Raw genomic sequence first — 18,924 nt, forward strand, 5'->3', positions numbered from 1 at the left:
GCGGGTTGCGGGCTAATGCGGGTTAGCGGGTTGAAAAGGTCAGCCCGCCCCGCGTTTTTTACCAGCGGGCCGCGGGCCAGCCCGCACGGCCCGCCCCGCTTTGCCATCCCTACTCCGCACCATATCGACCCGGGCCGACTCCACTCACCATTGACCCAAGCCGACTCTGTTTGACAACGATACAAGTCGACTACGGTCGACATCAACCCAGACTAACTTCGGATAACGACCCGGGCCAACACTGGTCGACTTCGACACAACGCGATTCCGGTCGACATCGACCCGTGCAGACTCCACTCGATATCGGCCAAAGTTGACTTCGGTCGACTCTGGGGCGACATCAACCTGGGCCAAGTCTGCTCGACATCGGCTTGGGCAGATTCAACTTGACATCGACACGGGCTGACTCTGCTTGACATAGACCCGAGTCGAATGCGCTGCATATCGACCTCGCCCAACTCCGCTCGCCATCGACTTGGCCCGACTCCACTCGCCATCGACTTGGCCCGACTCTGCTTGGCATCCACTCGGGATGACTTCGCTCGACATCGACCATGGCCGACTCTAGAAATTGACATAGGCCAATACTAGTCGACTTCAGCCCAGACCATCTTCGCTTGACATCCGCCTGTGCCGACACTGGTTGACTTCAACCCGGGTCGACTCCACTCGACATTGACCCGGGCCGACTCCACTCGAAATCGGCCAAGGTCAACTCCGGTCGTCTTTGACACAGGATGACTTCCGAAATGAACCTAGGCCAACATCGGTCTACTTCGGCCCGGGCCGACTATGCTCGACATCGGCTCGTGCCGACATCGGTCAACATTGATCTAGGCCAACTCCACTCGACATCAGCCCGGGTCGACTCTGGTTGACTTCGGACCGGGTTGACTCTACTCGACATCGGTCAATATGATTTAGCCGGGGCCGACACTGGTTGACTTCGGCCCGGGTCGACTCTACTCGACATCGACCTATGCCAACTCCGATCGAAACTGAACCGGGCTGACACCACTCAACATCGACTCGGGCCGACTCCACTCGACAATGACCCAAGCTAACTCAAAAAATCGGCCTAGGCCAACATAGGTCGACTTCGGCTCGGGCCGACTAAGCTCGACATCAGCTCGTGCTAACTCTGGTCGACTTCGGCTTGGGCCGACTAAGCTCGACATCAGCTCGTGCTGACTTTGGCGACATCCACTCAGGTCATTTCCACTCGAAATGGGCCCAAGTTGATTTCAATCGACAATGGCCCGGGTCGACCTCGGGTCGAAACAGAACTGGGCTGACTTCAATCAACATCGGCCCCAGGTTGACAACGGTCATCTGACCAGGACGACTCCGGTCGATATCGGCAAGGGTCGACTCCGCTCGACATCAGGTAGGGCCGACTTTGCTCGACATCAACCCTGACCGACTCTAAAAAATGGCCCGAGCTGACACTGGTCCACTTCAACCTGGGTTGACCTTGATTGACTTGGCCCAGGCCGTCTCTAATAGACATCAGTTTCTGCCAACTCCGGTCGACATCAACCTGGGTTGACGCTGGTCGCCTTCAACTCGAGCTGACCCTGGTCGACTTCAACCTAGGCATACGTTGGTTGTCTTTGGCTCGGGTTTACTTCGTCAACATCGACTTGTGTCGACTCAGATCGAAACCGAACCGGGCTGACTCCACTAGACATCAACTCCGGTCGACTCCACTCAAAATCAGCCCAAGTCGACCCAAGTCGACATTGACCTAGGCTGACTTTAGAAATCGACCTAGGCTAACACTGATTGACTTCAGCCCGGGCCGACAACGCTCGACATCGACTTGTGCCGACTTTGATCGACAGGCTCGTGCTGACTTTGATCGACATCGACCCGAGCCGGCTCCACTCGACATCAGACTAAGTCGACATCGGCCGATATAAACCCGGATCAAATTCGCTCAACTTCAGCCCCTTCTGACTCTGCTCGACATCGGCCTGGGCCAAGACTGGTTGACTTTGGCCCGGGCTGACTCGCTCGACATCGGCACGGGCCGACTCCGATCGAAATCAAATACGACTGGCTCCAATCGACATCGACTCAGGTTGTCTACAGTCAACATCTGACCAAGCTGACTCTGCTCGATATCGGTCAGGGTCGACTCTGCTCGACATCAACCAGAGCCAACTTCGCTCGACAACGACCCTGGCCGACTCCAAAAATCGGCTCGAACCGTCTCTAGACGACATTGGCCTGTGTCGACTCCGGTCGACCTCGACCCGGGCCGACTCTGGTCAACATCAACCCAAGCCAACTCCAAAAATCAGCCCGAGTCGACACTGGTCGGCTTCAGCCCGGGCTAACCCTGGTTGACTTCGGCTCGAGCCCTCTGCAGTCGACATCAGCCTGTGCAGACTCCACTCGACATCGACCCAAGCCGACTCCCCTCGACATTGATCCGGGTTGTCCACTCGACATCGACCCGGGATGAGTCCGCTCAACATCGACCCGGGCCGAGTTCACTCGACATCATCCCGGGATGAGTCCGCTCGACATTGACTCGAGTTGACTTCGCTCGACATCGGCCCGACCCTACTTCGCTCGACATCGGCCCAAATCAATTTCGTTCGACATTGGTCGATTCGGGCCGACTCCGCTCGACATTGGCCCAGTCCGATCTCGCTCAACATCGGCTCGGGCCGACCCCATTCGACATTGGTCCGGGCTGACTCTACTCTACATTGTTCCGGGTCGATGTCGAACCGAGTCGGTTGGGGCTAACGTGGCTCTACATGGGCTCTGACTGGTTGAATCGACATTTCAAAGTCCACTAAGTGTAAAGCAACTGGTTGAATTGACATTTCAACAAATTGAATTTTCACTTTCTTTAAAAAAACATACCTTTCTTCAAAAAGATTAAGATTCATTTAACCTTGGATCATGACAAGGAGTGACAAGGAGTGGATTAACAAATTGAACTACTTATAGACACACACAACCAGCAATAAGGATCTTCATGCATTCCATTTGGATTTGGATACATCTAAGCACCTTGTTCAACATATTGGTCCGCTATATTCTCATCATTCCTGATTCGATTGTTACAGTTAATGATATCACTATCAATAATAGCATTAGAGCTTAAACTCAACTTGGATGACGAGTTGTTTCCGTAGTGAAGGGACCCTACTCCCGCTTTGGACCTCCATGACTGCACACTTGATTCCCCAAATCTCCCATAGAACTCGTAGCCTACGAATCCGCATAGGTGTATTGTAATTATCCCCCACAATTGCTCATTCTTCCCCATTCAGATTGGAACACCTCACCGGCCCTACAACGCCCCTAATTCCCTCTACGTTACTATTGCCACGGTTAACGAGGTTGGTTTGGGGGGGGCTCTTTTATAGGCTATGAGCCTGTAACACCTTGGAAGCTACCGGAGTTGAGTTGTGTCGCTTTCATGTTCCCCATCTCCGATTTTTGCGTTGTGGCTTTAGTTTACCCTTTCTTACCCTCCTTAAAATTACTTGCGCATATACTACGAGCTTCGTGCCCCCCACTCCAACATGCTCTGGACCCACTAACTCACCCCAATGCCTCCCACTTTGATTTGGGCTCCGCTACAACATGAGTGGGCCTCACTTGTTTTGGGCCTAGTATTGTTTGCATTGGACGCCTCAACAGCTTCAATTAGGTTATTCAGGGCAGTTTGAATATGTAGACATGCAGAATTGATCTTTAATGAAACAGAGAAAGTTGCTCCACCATTAGAATTCATATGCATACATATTGCCTTATTAATGTAAGAAGGGCCACCTTTCTGCTGATGAACCTTTCCATGCACAGCTAATTCCTCCAAATGCTCCCTTCTTTTCTCAACGTTGAACATTCCTTTTCTCCCCCTTGGACTCCCCTGGTCGTCGTAGCGCCCCTCCACCGTTCCCACCCCCGTCGTCACTACTTCTCGCCAAGAATACAATTTCTTCGACAAAGGAATCAATCGATGATACACTATCGGATGATGCATAGTGATTATAGCTGCACCTACACGCACCTCCACCTTGATTGGATATCTCTTCATCAATGCTAATATTATACTTGCTCATTGATCTGTATACCTTTCTACAACTGTGTTTTGCAAGAGTTAAGCAGGTGCACTTGGATTCGTGCATACTCGAGACTATCCCATGATCCCGTAGCTTCATCAATAGATACCAGAGTGACCCCTTCTCCAGCCACTTTTGATAAGCAATCCTTATTCCACAATGAAATGGGTAGACCATAGCATCTAACCCATACAATTTTATGGCTTGGTACATAGGATTTTGACATGGATCAATAACCTCAAAAACACTTTCAAACCATTCTTTGTTTAACTTGATTAGGTCTTCCATTTGTTCTCCTTCCTTTGGAGTTAATAGAACCAAGTTATCTTCCATATACTTCACTCTAATCATACTCATCCCTCATGTTGCCAATATAGATTTGATCAAGTTCCTTCTCCAATCTAACCGCATTTTCCACCTCAAAAAACCTCACAAATCCAAATCTTCTTTCCCACCTATTAAGTTTACGAGATATGGAGACTTCTTTCAGCCTTGCCCACCTTTAGAAAATCTTAATCCTGTCATATTCCCCATGATTGTCCAGGAAGTTTGAAAAAAATAACGTGGTGTAATTGTAAAAAGAGTGTTGTGGTTTACGTCCCTCATGTCTCCTTCAACGCTCCTCCCTCACCGTCATTCTCGCTAAGTTTACAAACTATTAACTCTATGGAGGTTAAAAGAAAAGGGTAAAACGAGAAACTGATAGAGGTGAGAAGAAAAGAGGAGAAAGATAGAAATAAAAGAAGGTGAAAATGAAGATCTAACAAGAAGTTAAATAAGGGATTGGGACGATATTGTACAGATCAAGAATCTATGGTGATATTCTTAATAAGAAGGCTGAATGGAACAAAGATATATAATCTATGGTGATCTTTCTTATCATGAAGGTTGAATGGGACAAAGGTTATATGGTCATCACGTTTGAGCAAAACAAGGAAGAGACTCAAGGGTGGGCCAACAGGGATACATACACTTTGGAAAAGCTGAGCAAGAGCACTCATAATTTATAATTGAACTTTCACTGGAAGTGGAAGTGATGGAAACTAGAGAACTATATTACGGAGTTACTCCAAGTCATATGAAGAAGTTATGTAAATTATTAGATCTTGGCAACAGACTCTAGGAGTTGGGATGCTATGATAAATTTACTTAGTTGGGGTTATGAAGGACAATATTTTTTTGAATTTAGCCAAAATAGTGGTGTTCTTAGTGAAGGAACTAGTTGCAGGATGTTTCTGGAACAATGTACCAAGCATTCCCACTGTCATACACAATTGAGAAGATCGTAGTAATATATTTGAATCTTATGCTAAAACTAATGAACGTCTTATGGTATGATGGTCACATACATGTTAAGGAATGATTGATGGATGTTAGTAGCAGCTTCTTTATTCATCAGTTTTCTGAGTTAAATTCTTTCCTGCTTTTTTTTTTTATCAGCAAAGAATGAATAAATATAAAGTGGGACACTTCAGGGGTGTCCCAACCCGTGTACAACAGATAGGTGCTCCTAAACAAGATAAATTGTTATTCGGGAGTTCAACTAACACATTCAGAGCACCCAGAACCTACAAAACAAACAAACCGAAAAAGCTAGTAGAAGCAGAAATAAAAGCAACAGAGCACTTTCCAAAACAATGCCAATTACCAAAACGTGGCCCCAACCAGTAGCATGGCACATTCTGATTGCCCCACAAATGGATGGAGTAAAAGTAGTTCACCGTACACAAATTCCAGGTTCCAGCATCATAACCTGTTGGTATTATGGCTGCATCAAGAAGGTTGTTACCTCTCCTATGCTTCACCTAAATCAGTCCTACCTCCAGACCATCCACCACCTGATAGCACTCCTTTAGGCATGATAAGCTTGACATTTGTGTTCCGTGGTTGCCTCAGAACATTTCAAAGAATCAGCCCAACATTCCATCTAAGTTATAACTTGCCACTAAACCTTATAGCACCTACAATAGATTCATGAAACCTGCACCGAAGAATGGTCGAAGCTGCACTTTACAGTTTGACATTAGCAACTCCAGAGATACTCCTTTGCAGGACCCGTCAAAGAACTCTAGGATTTCGTATATTCCAGCAAAGCAGGAAAATCTACTCTCCGGTCCATAAACCATCAAAGTTGATATGTTGGGAGCCTTCATCCGTCTACCCCTTCTACTCCACTTCACCTTAGCTCAAACCAAACTCCACGTTAAACAGCACCTACTCCCACGAAAGTTTAGTTACTGTGATTGTCCATACTACTAAGACCTTCTCCTCAACTTCCCCTAAATACAATCCAGAGTCCCCATTAACCACCCACTCTCTCTTACCTTCCAGCCATAGCAACCTCTCTTCCGTGGGGGCATAACAACACCATTCATACATCCCTCATTTAAGTACGGAGTTGTCATGATAGAGCTATCATGTATGCCATCCATAAGTAGCATGTTAATAACCCATCAGCACGTGTCATCTATGGTGCCATTCTTCTTTTGATCACCTCCAAAATTCAGGATTCCTTTTTATCATCTATACTTCTTTTGACTTATGTTCCACTCACCACTCTCTGCCTCCACTCATCATATATATTGCATCGCAGCCTACCAGACCCAAAAATAGAGGATTGTGTTGATAACAGGGACCTCTCCTCAAGACATTTCTCAACTCTTACAATCTGTATTTGTTGCTTTCGTACCTGAATCTTTGTGCTAAGATCATGCCAGCTCCTCCAGGGACGACACCGATGCACTCCTCAATAGAAAAGAAATCACTTACTACCTAAAGATAGAATTTGATATTGACTTTCCATCCTCTTCTTCCAAGAAATACCTTGACCAAAACAACAAAGTGGGATCATCTATTTTGGACCCCAAAGGATCCTCTAGTCCTGCTCTTCATTGGTACACATACCTTTTACACTCCATCACACTTAACCACCCCACCAGCTACTGCACCACCTATAACCTCCCACCCATAGTAACACCCAACAACCGTGCAGCCAGTCCACATAACAATAGAAACCCACCCAGCACCAGCACACCAGCCCTTTTATTTAAAACTACTAATACATACCATTGGATTCAGAACCCAATCTGCAAAACAGTAATTAAAATTATGCACTTTGTGCTTCATCCATAACCACGACTTAAGTTGTGCGTTCTGGAACACCTCTTCCGCATCTACTACACCTTGGTTGAACACAACAAGGTTCCTATACTCCCATATACACCGGACTATATTTGCCCACACCCCTTTCCACACCAGGTTTTGTTTATTACTGCATTGGATTAAGTGAAAACTCTCAAAGTGAGTTAAGCAGTCATTGTGTTGGACAGACAAAATTCCAATCCATCTATAACACAAGGCCCACACACTCCGGGCATGTTTACAGTCCAAGAAGAGGTGCTGACACGACTCTTCCTCGGACTGACACATAGAACATACCACAAAGTCCATCGTCACCCCTCTTTTCCTCAAACACTCTCTAGTGGGTACTCTACCCAACATCACCCTCCATGCTGTGATCACCACATTAGGGAACGTTTTAGTCTTCCATAGGTACTTGAAAGCGTCAATCTGTGGGCCCCTATCAGCTTTGACAAGGCATTCATATGCCGACCTCACCGTAAAACTTCCAGATTCATCGCTTTTCCACACCCGGACATCTTTTCTATCCCTTTTTACAAAAGCATTAGATATAAGTATACCAAGTGCATTTTCTAAAGGAGTCTCCCATTCAAATCTTACTCGCCTCCACCTTAGATTCCAGCACCACCCCAAGTCTTCCCACCCCCTACCTCTTCCACCTTTTGACCCTGGTTCATTGATATTGAGTACAATCTAGGGAATAGTGTCTTGAGATTTGTATTACCAACCCACACATCCTTCCAAAATCTTGCTTTATCCGACCTCCTCTTGAAACCACCCATTTGTTCCTTCCTCCCCCCCACATACCTTTCGTAGATCTCTCCACCACCATGACTGTAATTTCAAAGGAATTCGAGTAATATTATATTCCAGGTCATACTTTGAGTCCAGACATTCCTTCCACCTCCCTTTCTCTTCCGATATATAACGCCACCTCCATTTAGCCAAGAGCGCAGTATTAAAGTTACGTATGTCTCTGATACCTAGTCCCCCTTCTTCCTTTGGTTTACATATGTTTTTCCAACTAACCCAAGCCACCGGTCTTTTCTCCTTTCCCCAACCCCAGAGAAACCTTCCCTGGATGCTGATAATACTTTTACATACCGACTTTGGAGCTTTGAAAAGAGAGAGATAATACAACAGTATGGCCGTGATGACAGACTTGATAAGACATATTCTACCAGCCATTGACAGGAATCTCCCTTTCCACACATTAAGCCGTGATTTAAGCTTACATAACACCGGCTCCCAGAACTTTTTCTTCCTTGGGTTTCGCCTACCTCTAGGCCCAAGTAGTTGAACTTGTTTCCCATCTGAGAGCAATTTAGAGTCCATGTGTAGCAGTCAATATCACTGCTAAGAACATTAAAGTCTATTAGCTTTGATTTATGGAAATTAATCTTAAGACCTGAGGCTACCTCAAAACCCCTTAAGAAAGCCTTCAAAGTCACCACATTGGAAAAAGAGTTTTCACAGAGGAACAAGGTATCATTTGCATACTGGAGGAGGCTCATATCGACCTCTTTTCTTCCAATCTTAAGGCCAGAGAGCATGTTTGTCTTCACAGCTTGCCTTACCAACCCAGCCAAGCCTTCAGCTACTACAAGATAGAGGAAGGGTGCTAAGGGGTCACCCTGCCTTAGCCCTCTGGAGGGTTTAAATTGTAGGACTCCCATTAACTAAAACTGATATAGTAGCACTTTCCAAGCACCCTCGAATCCATATGATCCCTCTGTGATGGAACCCCATCCTCTGAAGAATGTCATAGAGGAACTCCCATCTGACTGAGTCGTATGCCTTTTCGAAATCTACCTTTAGACACAGTCCACTTCTCCCTCTTCTTCTTATGTCTTCTACCACCTCATTAGCCATTAACACACTATCAAGGATTCCTCTATCCTTCAGGAACGCTGATTGGCTTTCGTCCACAACAGAGGGTAGGACTTTCTTTATCCTTTCCGCCAACAACTTTGCTATAATTTTGTATATAGCACCTACTGACGAAATAGGTTTGTATTGCTCAAGCCTGGAAGGGTCCCTGACCTTGGGTACCAAAGCAACAAAAGAGGCATTACAGCCTTTTGGGATAATCCCATTTTCGTGAAACTGCTCCACCGCTTCCACAACCTCCACTTTTATGACTTCCCAACACTTCTTCAGAAAGTTAAAATTGAAACCATCAGGGTCTGGACTTTTTGCGCCTTCACACTGCCACACAGCATCTCTAATTTCCTTCTTAGTAAACCCAACTATAAGACCCAGATTATCTTCACCAGTGAGAGTTTTAAAGTCAACTGCATCCAGTCTTACTCCCAAATCCTTTGTCGCTATAAATCTCTTCTCAAAAAGCATCTTTGCTTCTCTTTACACCGTACTAGGTTCCTCAGACCACTGATCTCCAATCTCCACACCCTTAACTTCATTTCTTAGTCTCCTCCATTTAAGGGTCGAGTGATAGAACTTTGTGCAAGAGTCCCCATTCTTGAGCCAACTTGCTCTCGCTTTCTAGCATGTAAACGAGTCAAGTTTTTTATCAATTTCCTTGAGACGGCTTAACAGCTCACACCTTTTAAGCCTGGCATCTTCCATGATATTTTCATTGCAGTCTTGACAATCAATGTCCTCAATATCTTGCAGAATTCTCTTCTTACTTGTGTTAATGTTCCTAAACACATCTCTATTCCATAGTTTTAGATCCCTTTTCAAACACTTCAACTTTTCTTTTATCTTCATAAACCCGCTCCCCCTACTTGAATAAGAGTTCCACTTAGTCTTCACCATCTCACCAAAACCTTTTTCTAACAACCACGCATCAATGGTTCGGAAAGGTTTTGGTCCCCAATCTTTTTCCATTGACTTCACCACTATGGCACAGTGATGGAATACTTCCCTTCGTTGTACATACTGTTTGCTCATAGGCCACTTTTCCATCCATTCCTCCGTAACCAGCACTCTATCTATTCTACTCTTTTCCAACCCATTTGAGTTGAACCACGTATATTTTTTCCCCACAATAGGAATGTCCAACAACAAATTATCATCAATAGAACCTCTAATCTCACTTATGTAATCCACTCTATTCGTGCTTCCTTTCCTTTCAGCTCGACTTCTGATAGCAATAAAATCACCACATAGACACCAATACGCCTCTTGTGAGCTAGATTTGATATTAGATAACTCCATCCATAAGGTCTTCTTATCTCTCAAGTTACAGGCAACGTAGATGTTAACCACAACACATCTCAGATTATCTTTAACATAATTGTCGTAGACCGCAATGTACCCCTTTCCCATAAGATGAGTTTCATATATAAAGGCTTCTTGATGCCACATTGACAACATTCCTCCACTTCCATTCTCCCCTTCATAGTGTATCCAACCCACTTTATTGACCCCCCACAAAGAGTAACATTTAGCATCAGATAGAGTCTTCACTTTTGTTTCTTGTAAACACACGAAATCAGCACCCTCATTTGCTATAATGTGTCTCAAGTACCTAGTTTTAGTACCTCCCCCCAATCCTCTTATATTAAAGGTCACAATAATCATAAGACACTATTATCATTCCCTTCTTTATGTCCTGACGCCATCTCCGAGTCTCTTACTTCCATACCATCGTAATTTTTAATAACCTCCTGTTCATCTTCTCGACACCACACCCCAATTTTCTTTCCAATTTCCCATAGCTCCGGTGATTCCACTATATTACTACGAGCAACCATGCGAGAATTGCAGTTCATAATATCTCTATCTGAAAGTGAGGCTACAGATAATCCAGCTGTAATACAAGGATAGGTACTCGCCTGGGAGCGTCTTTCGCTAATCCTTGCCGACCGCCTCGAATGTGATCGTGATTCTCCCACAACGCCAAGGCCTTTCTTCTTTCTCACACAGTGCGGGGAGTTTGACTTGCACTTCTCTACTACTCCCCCATCTCCAGAAGGGGGCTCTGACGGTTCTCCCACCATTGCTCTTCCAAACGCAACTTGTTCCCCCATGCTTACCTCCTTCTTAGATGGTGACTCACTTTCCAACACAAGACTTGCTGCTTTTGGTTCGTGTAGGAGAGCCCATCGTTTTACTCCACTATGACTCACCTCTGGGTCCCCTAACGGATTTATGCGGTCCAAAAAACTCTCAATTTTATGGTTTTCCTTTATGGTTTCTTAATTTTTTGTAACCATTGAATGCAGGGTGTATGACTTTTTAATAAGTTTGCTGACTTTTTAATTAGTTTGCTGGCTTTTTAATTGGTTTGCTATCTTTTGTTTGTTTGTTGAACTGTTGGAGATCTTACATCGACTAAAGATTAGAGTTTTTCATTGTATATAAGTGGGTTGTAAACCTCAACCTTGTGAGTCGGTTTTATGGGGTTGAGTTAGGCTTAAAGTCAACTTTCTAATATGGTATCAAAGTCATTTCGAGCCTATCCTAGCGAGTATTTGTTGGGCTTATCAGGTCACCCGCTATCGGACTACCCATAATATATAGTCTCACGCACGAGTTTGCAATCTCGGCATGAGAGGGTGTGTTGGAGATCCTACATCGACTAAAAATTAGAGTCTTTCATTGTATATAAGTGGGTTGTAAACCTCAACTTCATGAACCAATTTTATGGGGTTGAATTAGGCTTAAAGTCTACTTTCTAATATGAACAATTGTAGTTCTTGTACCATATTTATTTTATTATCTTTACTATATTTATTTTATTATCTTTACTGATAAAAAAAATATTGGCCTCAATACTAACATTTTAAACCTAGAATGTGAGTCTCTAAAATTATTGAAGAAGTTTAGTACTTTGGTTGCCTTAGATTATGGACCAAACCAACTCTCCCATCAAAAGCCATGACCTTCTTGATACTTTACATAACAGGGAAAACAAATTATAAGTCATACTGTTCATATATTCATTATATGAATAGGGAAGATAACATGGTGCCAATTATGTTTTGATCTACATTGAGTTTCATTTGAATCGATAAAATTTCCAAATAGTCACATTATTTTATAAATTTAATTTACTTAAATATATTAAAATAAAGTATACATGAATTTATAATTATGTTTTGATTCAACCAATGTATAAAATAATAAATAATAAATTAATTTAAATTATATTGTTAGTTCCATATGTAATTTTAAGTTTGTTACTAAATTATTGCAATAAACTTTTGTAAAATGTGTCAAGTACTCGAAACCCAATTAAAGTAGTTATTCTTTGTAAAAGTAGGACAAGTTCGGGTAAATTTATTAGATTAATGTTCTTCGCATGCCTCCATGTGAATGACTATATGAAAATCCTTATTTTAGCTATTCACATGCAAATCCAACAAAAATTAAAACAATAAATATATTAAAAAATAGAGGTTAAAAGAATTAAAACATTTTTTAAAATAAGTGTAAATTATCATTAATACTGGAAATCATTTTAGAAAAAAAAATACCTTTAAGGTCAATTTATGACAGCTAATTTAAATTAATTATCTTAATTTTAGTAAATTATATTTAGAAGGATTATGGATATTTTCATCGAGTGTGAAAATGTGACAGAAGATATTTCAGTGCAGAACAAAATTCACAATACATTGTAGTTAGCCTGAGACACCACAAATAATATAGGACCATTTATATTACACGTCAACCAATTATATAAATCAGGCAACAAAGATCGTGTAATACTTAAATTTTATATTTTTAAATTTAACAATGATATTTGATTATTAATATAAGAGATATTATCTTATATAATGTTTAACTTTAGTTAATATTGTTCGTATTAAGAAAAATATCTTTCTATTAAATAAATTATTTGCTTTAAAACTCAAAAAATACTTTTTAAATAAATTAATTGTATTTGAAATTAATTCAAATATAAATATATTAGAAACAGTTTAAAACTAATATATTATGAAATGCATAATTTAGAAATACAATTTAAAAAAATAAAAATAAATTTTCAGATTACATAAAGTAGAGTTAAATTTTATGGGTTGCAAAATGCAGATGTACTATAAGAATGGTAGGGTCCTTAAGATATAAAAGCAATTAAAAGTCAAACTTTACTTTTAAATGCCAATCAATGAAAACTAGTATTTAAGAGGTTCAGTTGGGAAAGTATCATAAAATCATTAATTTCTTTGTTCATGTTCCTAATGGTTATAAAAGTTTTGCTATAGTTTTGATCCATGTCATTGAATCACTGACAGATGTATAAATTTGTGTAAGACATGAGTTCATAATGGTCCCTTGAAACGTGTACATCGACCCGTAGTTAATGTGTCAATATATTTTATTTTTAAAATTTTAATTATTATTTAATTTTTTTTAATTATTATATATATTATGATAATTATAATTAAAGTTAGAATTAAATTTCACTAGTACTCGATTTGAAGTATTTTATAAATGTTTAAAAAAAAATTAATCATTACATAGTCAAATTTTATTGTTATTATAATTAGTATTATACTTATTAGTATAATTATTAATATTAATATAATTAATAAAATAAAAGATTAATAGTATTATTTATATATTTAATATTAATATTATTATTTATTATTAAAAAACAATACATCGCAGTGATAAAATTGATTTGAAATCACGTTTTTTTTTTAATTCAAATCAACGTAGAAAAGATAGGATTTTGCAAATGGAATGGTATAGGTTATACTTTACCAAATGTAACTTTTAAAAAAAATTGCTTTATTGCACTTTAAACTATAATATCAACATTAATCATATAAAAATATTCAAACATAATTCCTTTTAGGTTAAAAAAATTAAGTTTCTTAAGCTTGAATTCTTTAAGTACTTAATAAAGAAATTAAATTTAAGTTTTATGTCTAAAATATCACTAAACTAAAATTCATTTTTAGACACAGTTTATCCTTTAAGACAATTAGAATGCAATCATACCCTAAAGTAGTTGGAAGATTTTATAAATTTTGTTTCGGTTGAACAAGATAAACATTAGGATTTTAGGTGTTGAATATTTTCTCACACAATCTAAAACTTTTGACCTTATTTTACATGTTAAGTTTGAAGGTCTAGAAATGCATGCTGAGTCTGAAATTTTTGGATTTGCATATAAGAGTAAAAATTTTTAGTAGGAAATTAAAGAAGATCCAATGCAATACATTTGCATATGATATTCTTTTATAAGATGTGAGACTAAAGAACATTGATCACATTTACATCTAATGTTCTCTAGTTGCATGTAGAACTAAAGAACATCTTTTACATCTGTATGTGATGTTACATAAAGATTGAGTTATAATTATATGTGTCTAGCATTTCTCATATATAATTATGCTATATCCAAAACCTCACATTTTTCCTTATAGAGAGTCTTATATTAGTTAAAATAACTAATATAATAATCAAGATAAAATGTAAATAATTATTTTTTAGGAAGTTAAATCAAAATTCTATAATTTATTAAATATCTAATTTAAAGAAAACAACTATTAAGTAATTTTATGAAAAATTAATCATATATTAATAAGATTAATATTATTTAAATTAAAACTAAAAATATATAATTGAAAGTTTAGAAAAACATCTAAAGCACACATAACTTGATTAGAAAAATTCAAGTATTTAGAATATAGTGATTTAGGTATCTGACAAAGACATGTCCAGTGGAAGAAGCCTCTGTTCCATTCCATATCCATATCAGATACGAACTCTCACTTTGCCTGTATATCTCAGTACAGTGCATCTTCATCGTTTAATTATCACATGAAAATGTTTCACAAAAGACAAAATAACACCACCAAAACCTGACCTTCTTTAAAATTACTAATTAATTCCTTTCGATTTTCTATTTTCGCATAAAAACGAAGAAGCTCTTCAACAATCACTGGTGCGGTTTATGGATACCACCAAAACTAAAAAAATTAAATCAAGAAAAAGGCAAACCTTACAGCTAAAAATGGGATTCAGATGAATCAGCAGCTTCTGCTGCTAAACAAACTTGTTAATCATTAGCTTGATACATACTCCCACCATTTGTACATAGCACATCCATAAACCACACTATAAACAATCACCCTTAGAGGAGAATGGGCAAACCTGTATCAGACAACACATTTCTAATCACAAATTATTGAATCAACATTCATCTATACACACTGTTCAAATAATGAATACATTGTTGAATTTAATACCCTCTATTCCAATCCAATGACCATAAATAGTACTATTTTCTTTGTGATATCACTACTGTTCCACCTCAAGTCGGTAGGTACAACTACTAATTAACCTTTGAAAAGTGAAGCAAAATTATATAGTTTGAATTTGGAGAGATTAATCGAAATCCAAAGATAAAGAAGAGAAAAAGTGGGCACCTTAGAAATCCAGATCCTTGGGCATGTGGAGAATTTGCCCTTTCCTCAGCAGTGATAGGGTAAGGCCAACGAGAGAAATCACGGTTGAAGTAATCCCAATCAGGAAGGAGAAGCGCGGCAATCCCAAGAACTCCAAACACATAGGTCACCATCATCTTCTTGAAAGAGTGGGTGAATACGGAAACCGCTAAGATAAGTGCTGCCAGCCAGAGAAGAGAGGTTCTGAGAACGGCGTCGTTTGACATGATGTGGTGCAGGTTGAGTTTGAGAGAGGGTGTGGGAAGAAGTTGGGATTAAAGTTTGTTAGGCGCAGGAGCTTTAAATGCTACCCCAACGCTCCTCCAACGCTTTACCCCTTTCTCTTTAATGTCCTTTCCTCCCTCCATGCTTCCACTTTCTTCTCTTCGTGCTTACATTTATCACAACATTCACTATCTACATTATTCAAAGGAATCATCCATTTTGTAAAACTAAAATACAAAATTATTCTCCTTCGATATCAAACATGTTTTCTTCCTTGCTCCTATAAAACTCAACTATCTAAACTTTGGTCAATATTTGGCTCTATGGAAGACAATGACTCCACCATTTATCCTCGCAAGCATCTTTCGTTGCTTTGGTTGTGCTTCTTGGAAATCTTTGGTCGTGGATTTCCACAAAGTTCCATTGTGTTTTTTTTGGGTATTTTAATTGGGTTTTAAACCCAGTGAATTTTATGAGGATGGTAATTTAATGTTTTTTTTTTGTTAATTTGGTTGTTTCTTAGATAATCAGGTAGACGTTTCATGGTAGGAGTTTGGTAAGGTGTTTTGCTCGGTCGTGGATTTACGAAGTCTCATTGTGCTTCCTTCGGGTACTCTAATTGGGTTTTGAACCCAGTGGATTGTATGAGGATGATAATTTAATGTTTTCCTGGTTAGTTTGGTTGTTCCTTAGATAATGAGGTAGGCGTTTCGTGGTAGAAGTTTGGTAAGGTATTTTGCTCTTTATGTATAAGTGTTCAATTATCCCTGAAGTGGTTCCCATTTATTTATTTTTTATTGTCTAAAATAAAAAAAACGCTACCTCTCATAGATTCGCTTACCATCCTTTATACTTCTTTTGGATCCACTTGAATACTTATCATCATCCAAATAAATGAAAAAACGAATACTATTCATATTTAGATTGAGGAGAGTGTCTTCATTTGATACCGTAGATTTCAAGAATAGAGCTTTTCTATTAACTACCAAGAAAAACCAAAAAACATAATTCATAGTGGGGTAAAAATCTCGTTTACCCACACTTTATTACACTATTTTCTTTCGGTGTGCTTTTACTTTGCTTCATTTCCAAATATATAACAGTCATAACTTCAAAGAATATATAATCGATTATCTGTAGTATATTTAATTTATTATAGGTGTTTTCATAATTGATTATTCGTAGACCATATGAATGATTTTTACAAAAATAATCAATTATGCAAATACTTCACCACAAATTTTAAAATAATATTTAAATATAATAATTTTCTTTTTAAAAATATATTTAGTATATATTAATTGATTTGTTATTATAATAATAATTATATATTATAATTATTTGTATTATATATAATCCATTATAATATAATATAATAAAAATAAAATAATATTAAAAATATTAAATATTAAATAAAATTTTATTAAACATATTTAATAAATATAAATATAGTTATTTACAATAAATAAAATAAAATTATATAATAATAATATCAATTATAAAATTAAATATAATTACTAATATTATTTAAATTTAATATAAAACTATTTTTAATTAAATTTTATATAATTATAAATATTTAAATATAATTATTTTATTTAATAATTTTTAACTAATTTTTATGATAAAGATCAAATTGTAATCTTACATTTTTATGAATTAATTTTTTTAATTGAAAAACATTAACAATTTTTCGTGTTCCATAATTTTATATAGTTCATATTTTTCAAGTCAATTCTCATGCGATACTAAAAATAATATTTTAATTACAAACAACTAAAATGTACAAATAAATAAAAAAATATTTTTTTCAATTACTTTTAAACGTAAGGACAATTTGTAATCTTAATTTTTATCAATTAAAATAATTAAAATTGTATTGGCACTCATCACATCACTCATCAATTTTTATAAATTTCTCTTTTATTTCTCTCCACTTTCCATTCTATTTACCTTAATATAAACAACTTTACTTTCTTCTCAAATTAATCATTTTCACTCCTCAATTCAAACAAAGCATTAAATGTCCTGTAGAAAGACAAAAAAAAATGGTAAGAAAACAATTAAAATCATACACACTACCAGAAAATTTAGTATTATTTATTGACAATTACCTACAACTTTGGATTCATAGATAAGTTAAGACTTACATACCATTTTATATATGAATTGTTATCCATGCGTAAGATTAAGTTACCTATGGATTTTCCATATCTAATAGTAAAGTAGTTTGGCAACAATATCTCGTAGATAAAATTCATACATAATTTTAACATGTTTGGAGTGGAAATTTGTAAGTATAATTATAATAAAGTATTAGGAAAATAAAGTGATGTGTTACCTACTGATATTACAAAAGAATCATAATACATAACTTGTTAAAAATTTAAAATTGATAACTTTTAACATTAAAATAATAATAACATCAATAATAATATTAATAGTAATAGTAATAACAATATTATTATTAATAATATCAATATTAATAATAATAATAATAATAATAATAACATTAATGTTAAAAATATTAATATTTGTAAAAGAAATATTAATAACAAATTAATAATAGCACATGGACCATTATTTCTTTATCTCATAGTAAAACTGTCGTAGATGAGTATATAAGATTAAACATAAGGCTGGTGAAACTGTGAATAAATATACTTAACTGGAAGAATTGATTTTCTTGATACATTTTAACTTGTGGCTAAGTTGATCACTGTAAGAACACTACTCTCAATTTTTGCTATTAACAAATGGCATTTTAAATAATTAGATGTCAAAAATATTTTTCTTCATGGAGAGTTACACTAGAAAGTATACATGCATGTTCCTCTTGGTACCTCTTGGTACCTCTTGGTACGCAAAGAACTTCATCAAATCAAGTATGTAAGTTACACAACCCTTTATATACACTCTTCGTCAAACTAATAGATAGTGGTATGAGAAAATGTTGGGTTTTCCCCTTTCACATGAGTATCATTACTCTACTGTAAATCAATCTTTGTGTTTAAGCTTTATAGGTAATGGTAACACCATCATACTTGTGTACGGGGATGACATTATACTCATCAAGAATGATATTACTAAAATTGATA

At 37.8% G+C, this 18,924-nt stretch overlaps 2 protein-coding genes across 2 annotated transcripts; both read right to left on the minus strand.

Moving 5' to 3' along the window:
* Positions 1-9,734: 9,734 nt before the first annotated feature.
* LOC137822175 (uncharacterized) lies at positions 9,735-10,778 on the minus strand. Its single transcript, XM_068627077.1, has one exon. It carries the CDS (start codon positions 10,776-10,778, stop codon positions 9,735-9,737), a length of 1,044 nt encoding a protein of 347 aa, XP_068483178.1.
* A 4,223-nt stretch (positions 10,779-15,001) lies between these two features.
* LOC137822624 (peptidase) lies at positions 15,002-15,971 on the minus strand. The gene is made up of 2 exons (XM_068627538.2): positions 15,584-15,971; positions 15,002-15,308 (listed from the first exon to the last, which is right to left on the minus strand). The coding sequence occupies exons 1-2, from the start codon at positions 15,826-15,828 to the stop codon at positions 15,221-15,223; spliced, it is 333 nt and encodes a 110-aa protein (XP_068483639.1). The 5' UTR covers positions 15,829-15,971; the 3' UTR covers positions 15,002-15,220.
* Between the last annotated feature and the right edge of the window lie 2,953 nt (positions 15,972-18,924).

Source organism: Phaseolus vulgaris, chromosome 9, assembly GCF_051622355.1.
Source record: "Phaseolus vulgaris cultivar YP4 chromosome 9, ASM5162235v1, whole genome shotgun sequence".
Taxonomy (NCBI): domain Eukaryota; kingdom Viridiplantae; phylum Streptophyta; class Magnoliopsida; order Fabales; family Fabaceae; genus Phaseolus; species Phaseolus vulgaris.

Coding starts and splice junctions, on each gene's coding strand:
- LOC137822175 (XM_068627077.1), bottom strand. CDS start 10,778: ATGATTATTGTGACCTTTAATATAAGAGGATTGGGGGGAGGTACTAAA.
- LOC137822624 (XM_068627538.2), bottom strand. CDS start 15,828: ATGTCAAACGACGCCGTTCTCAGAACCTCTCTTCTCTGGCTGGCAGCA. Junction 15,309..15,583: donor CAAGGATCTGGATTTCTAAG/GTGCCCACTTTT, acceptor TGTCTGATACAG/GTTTGCCCATTCTCCTCTAA.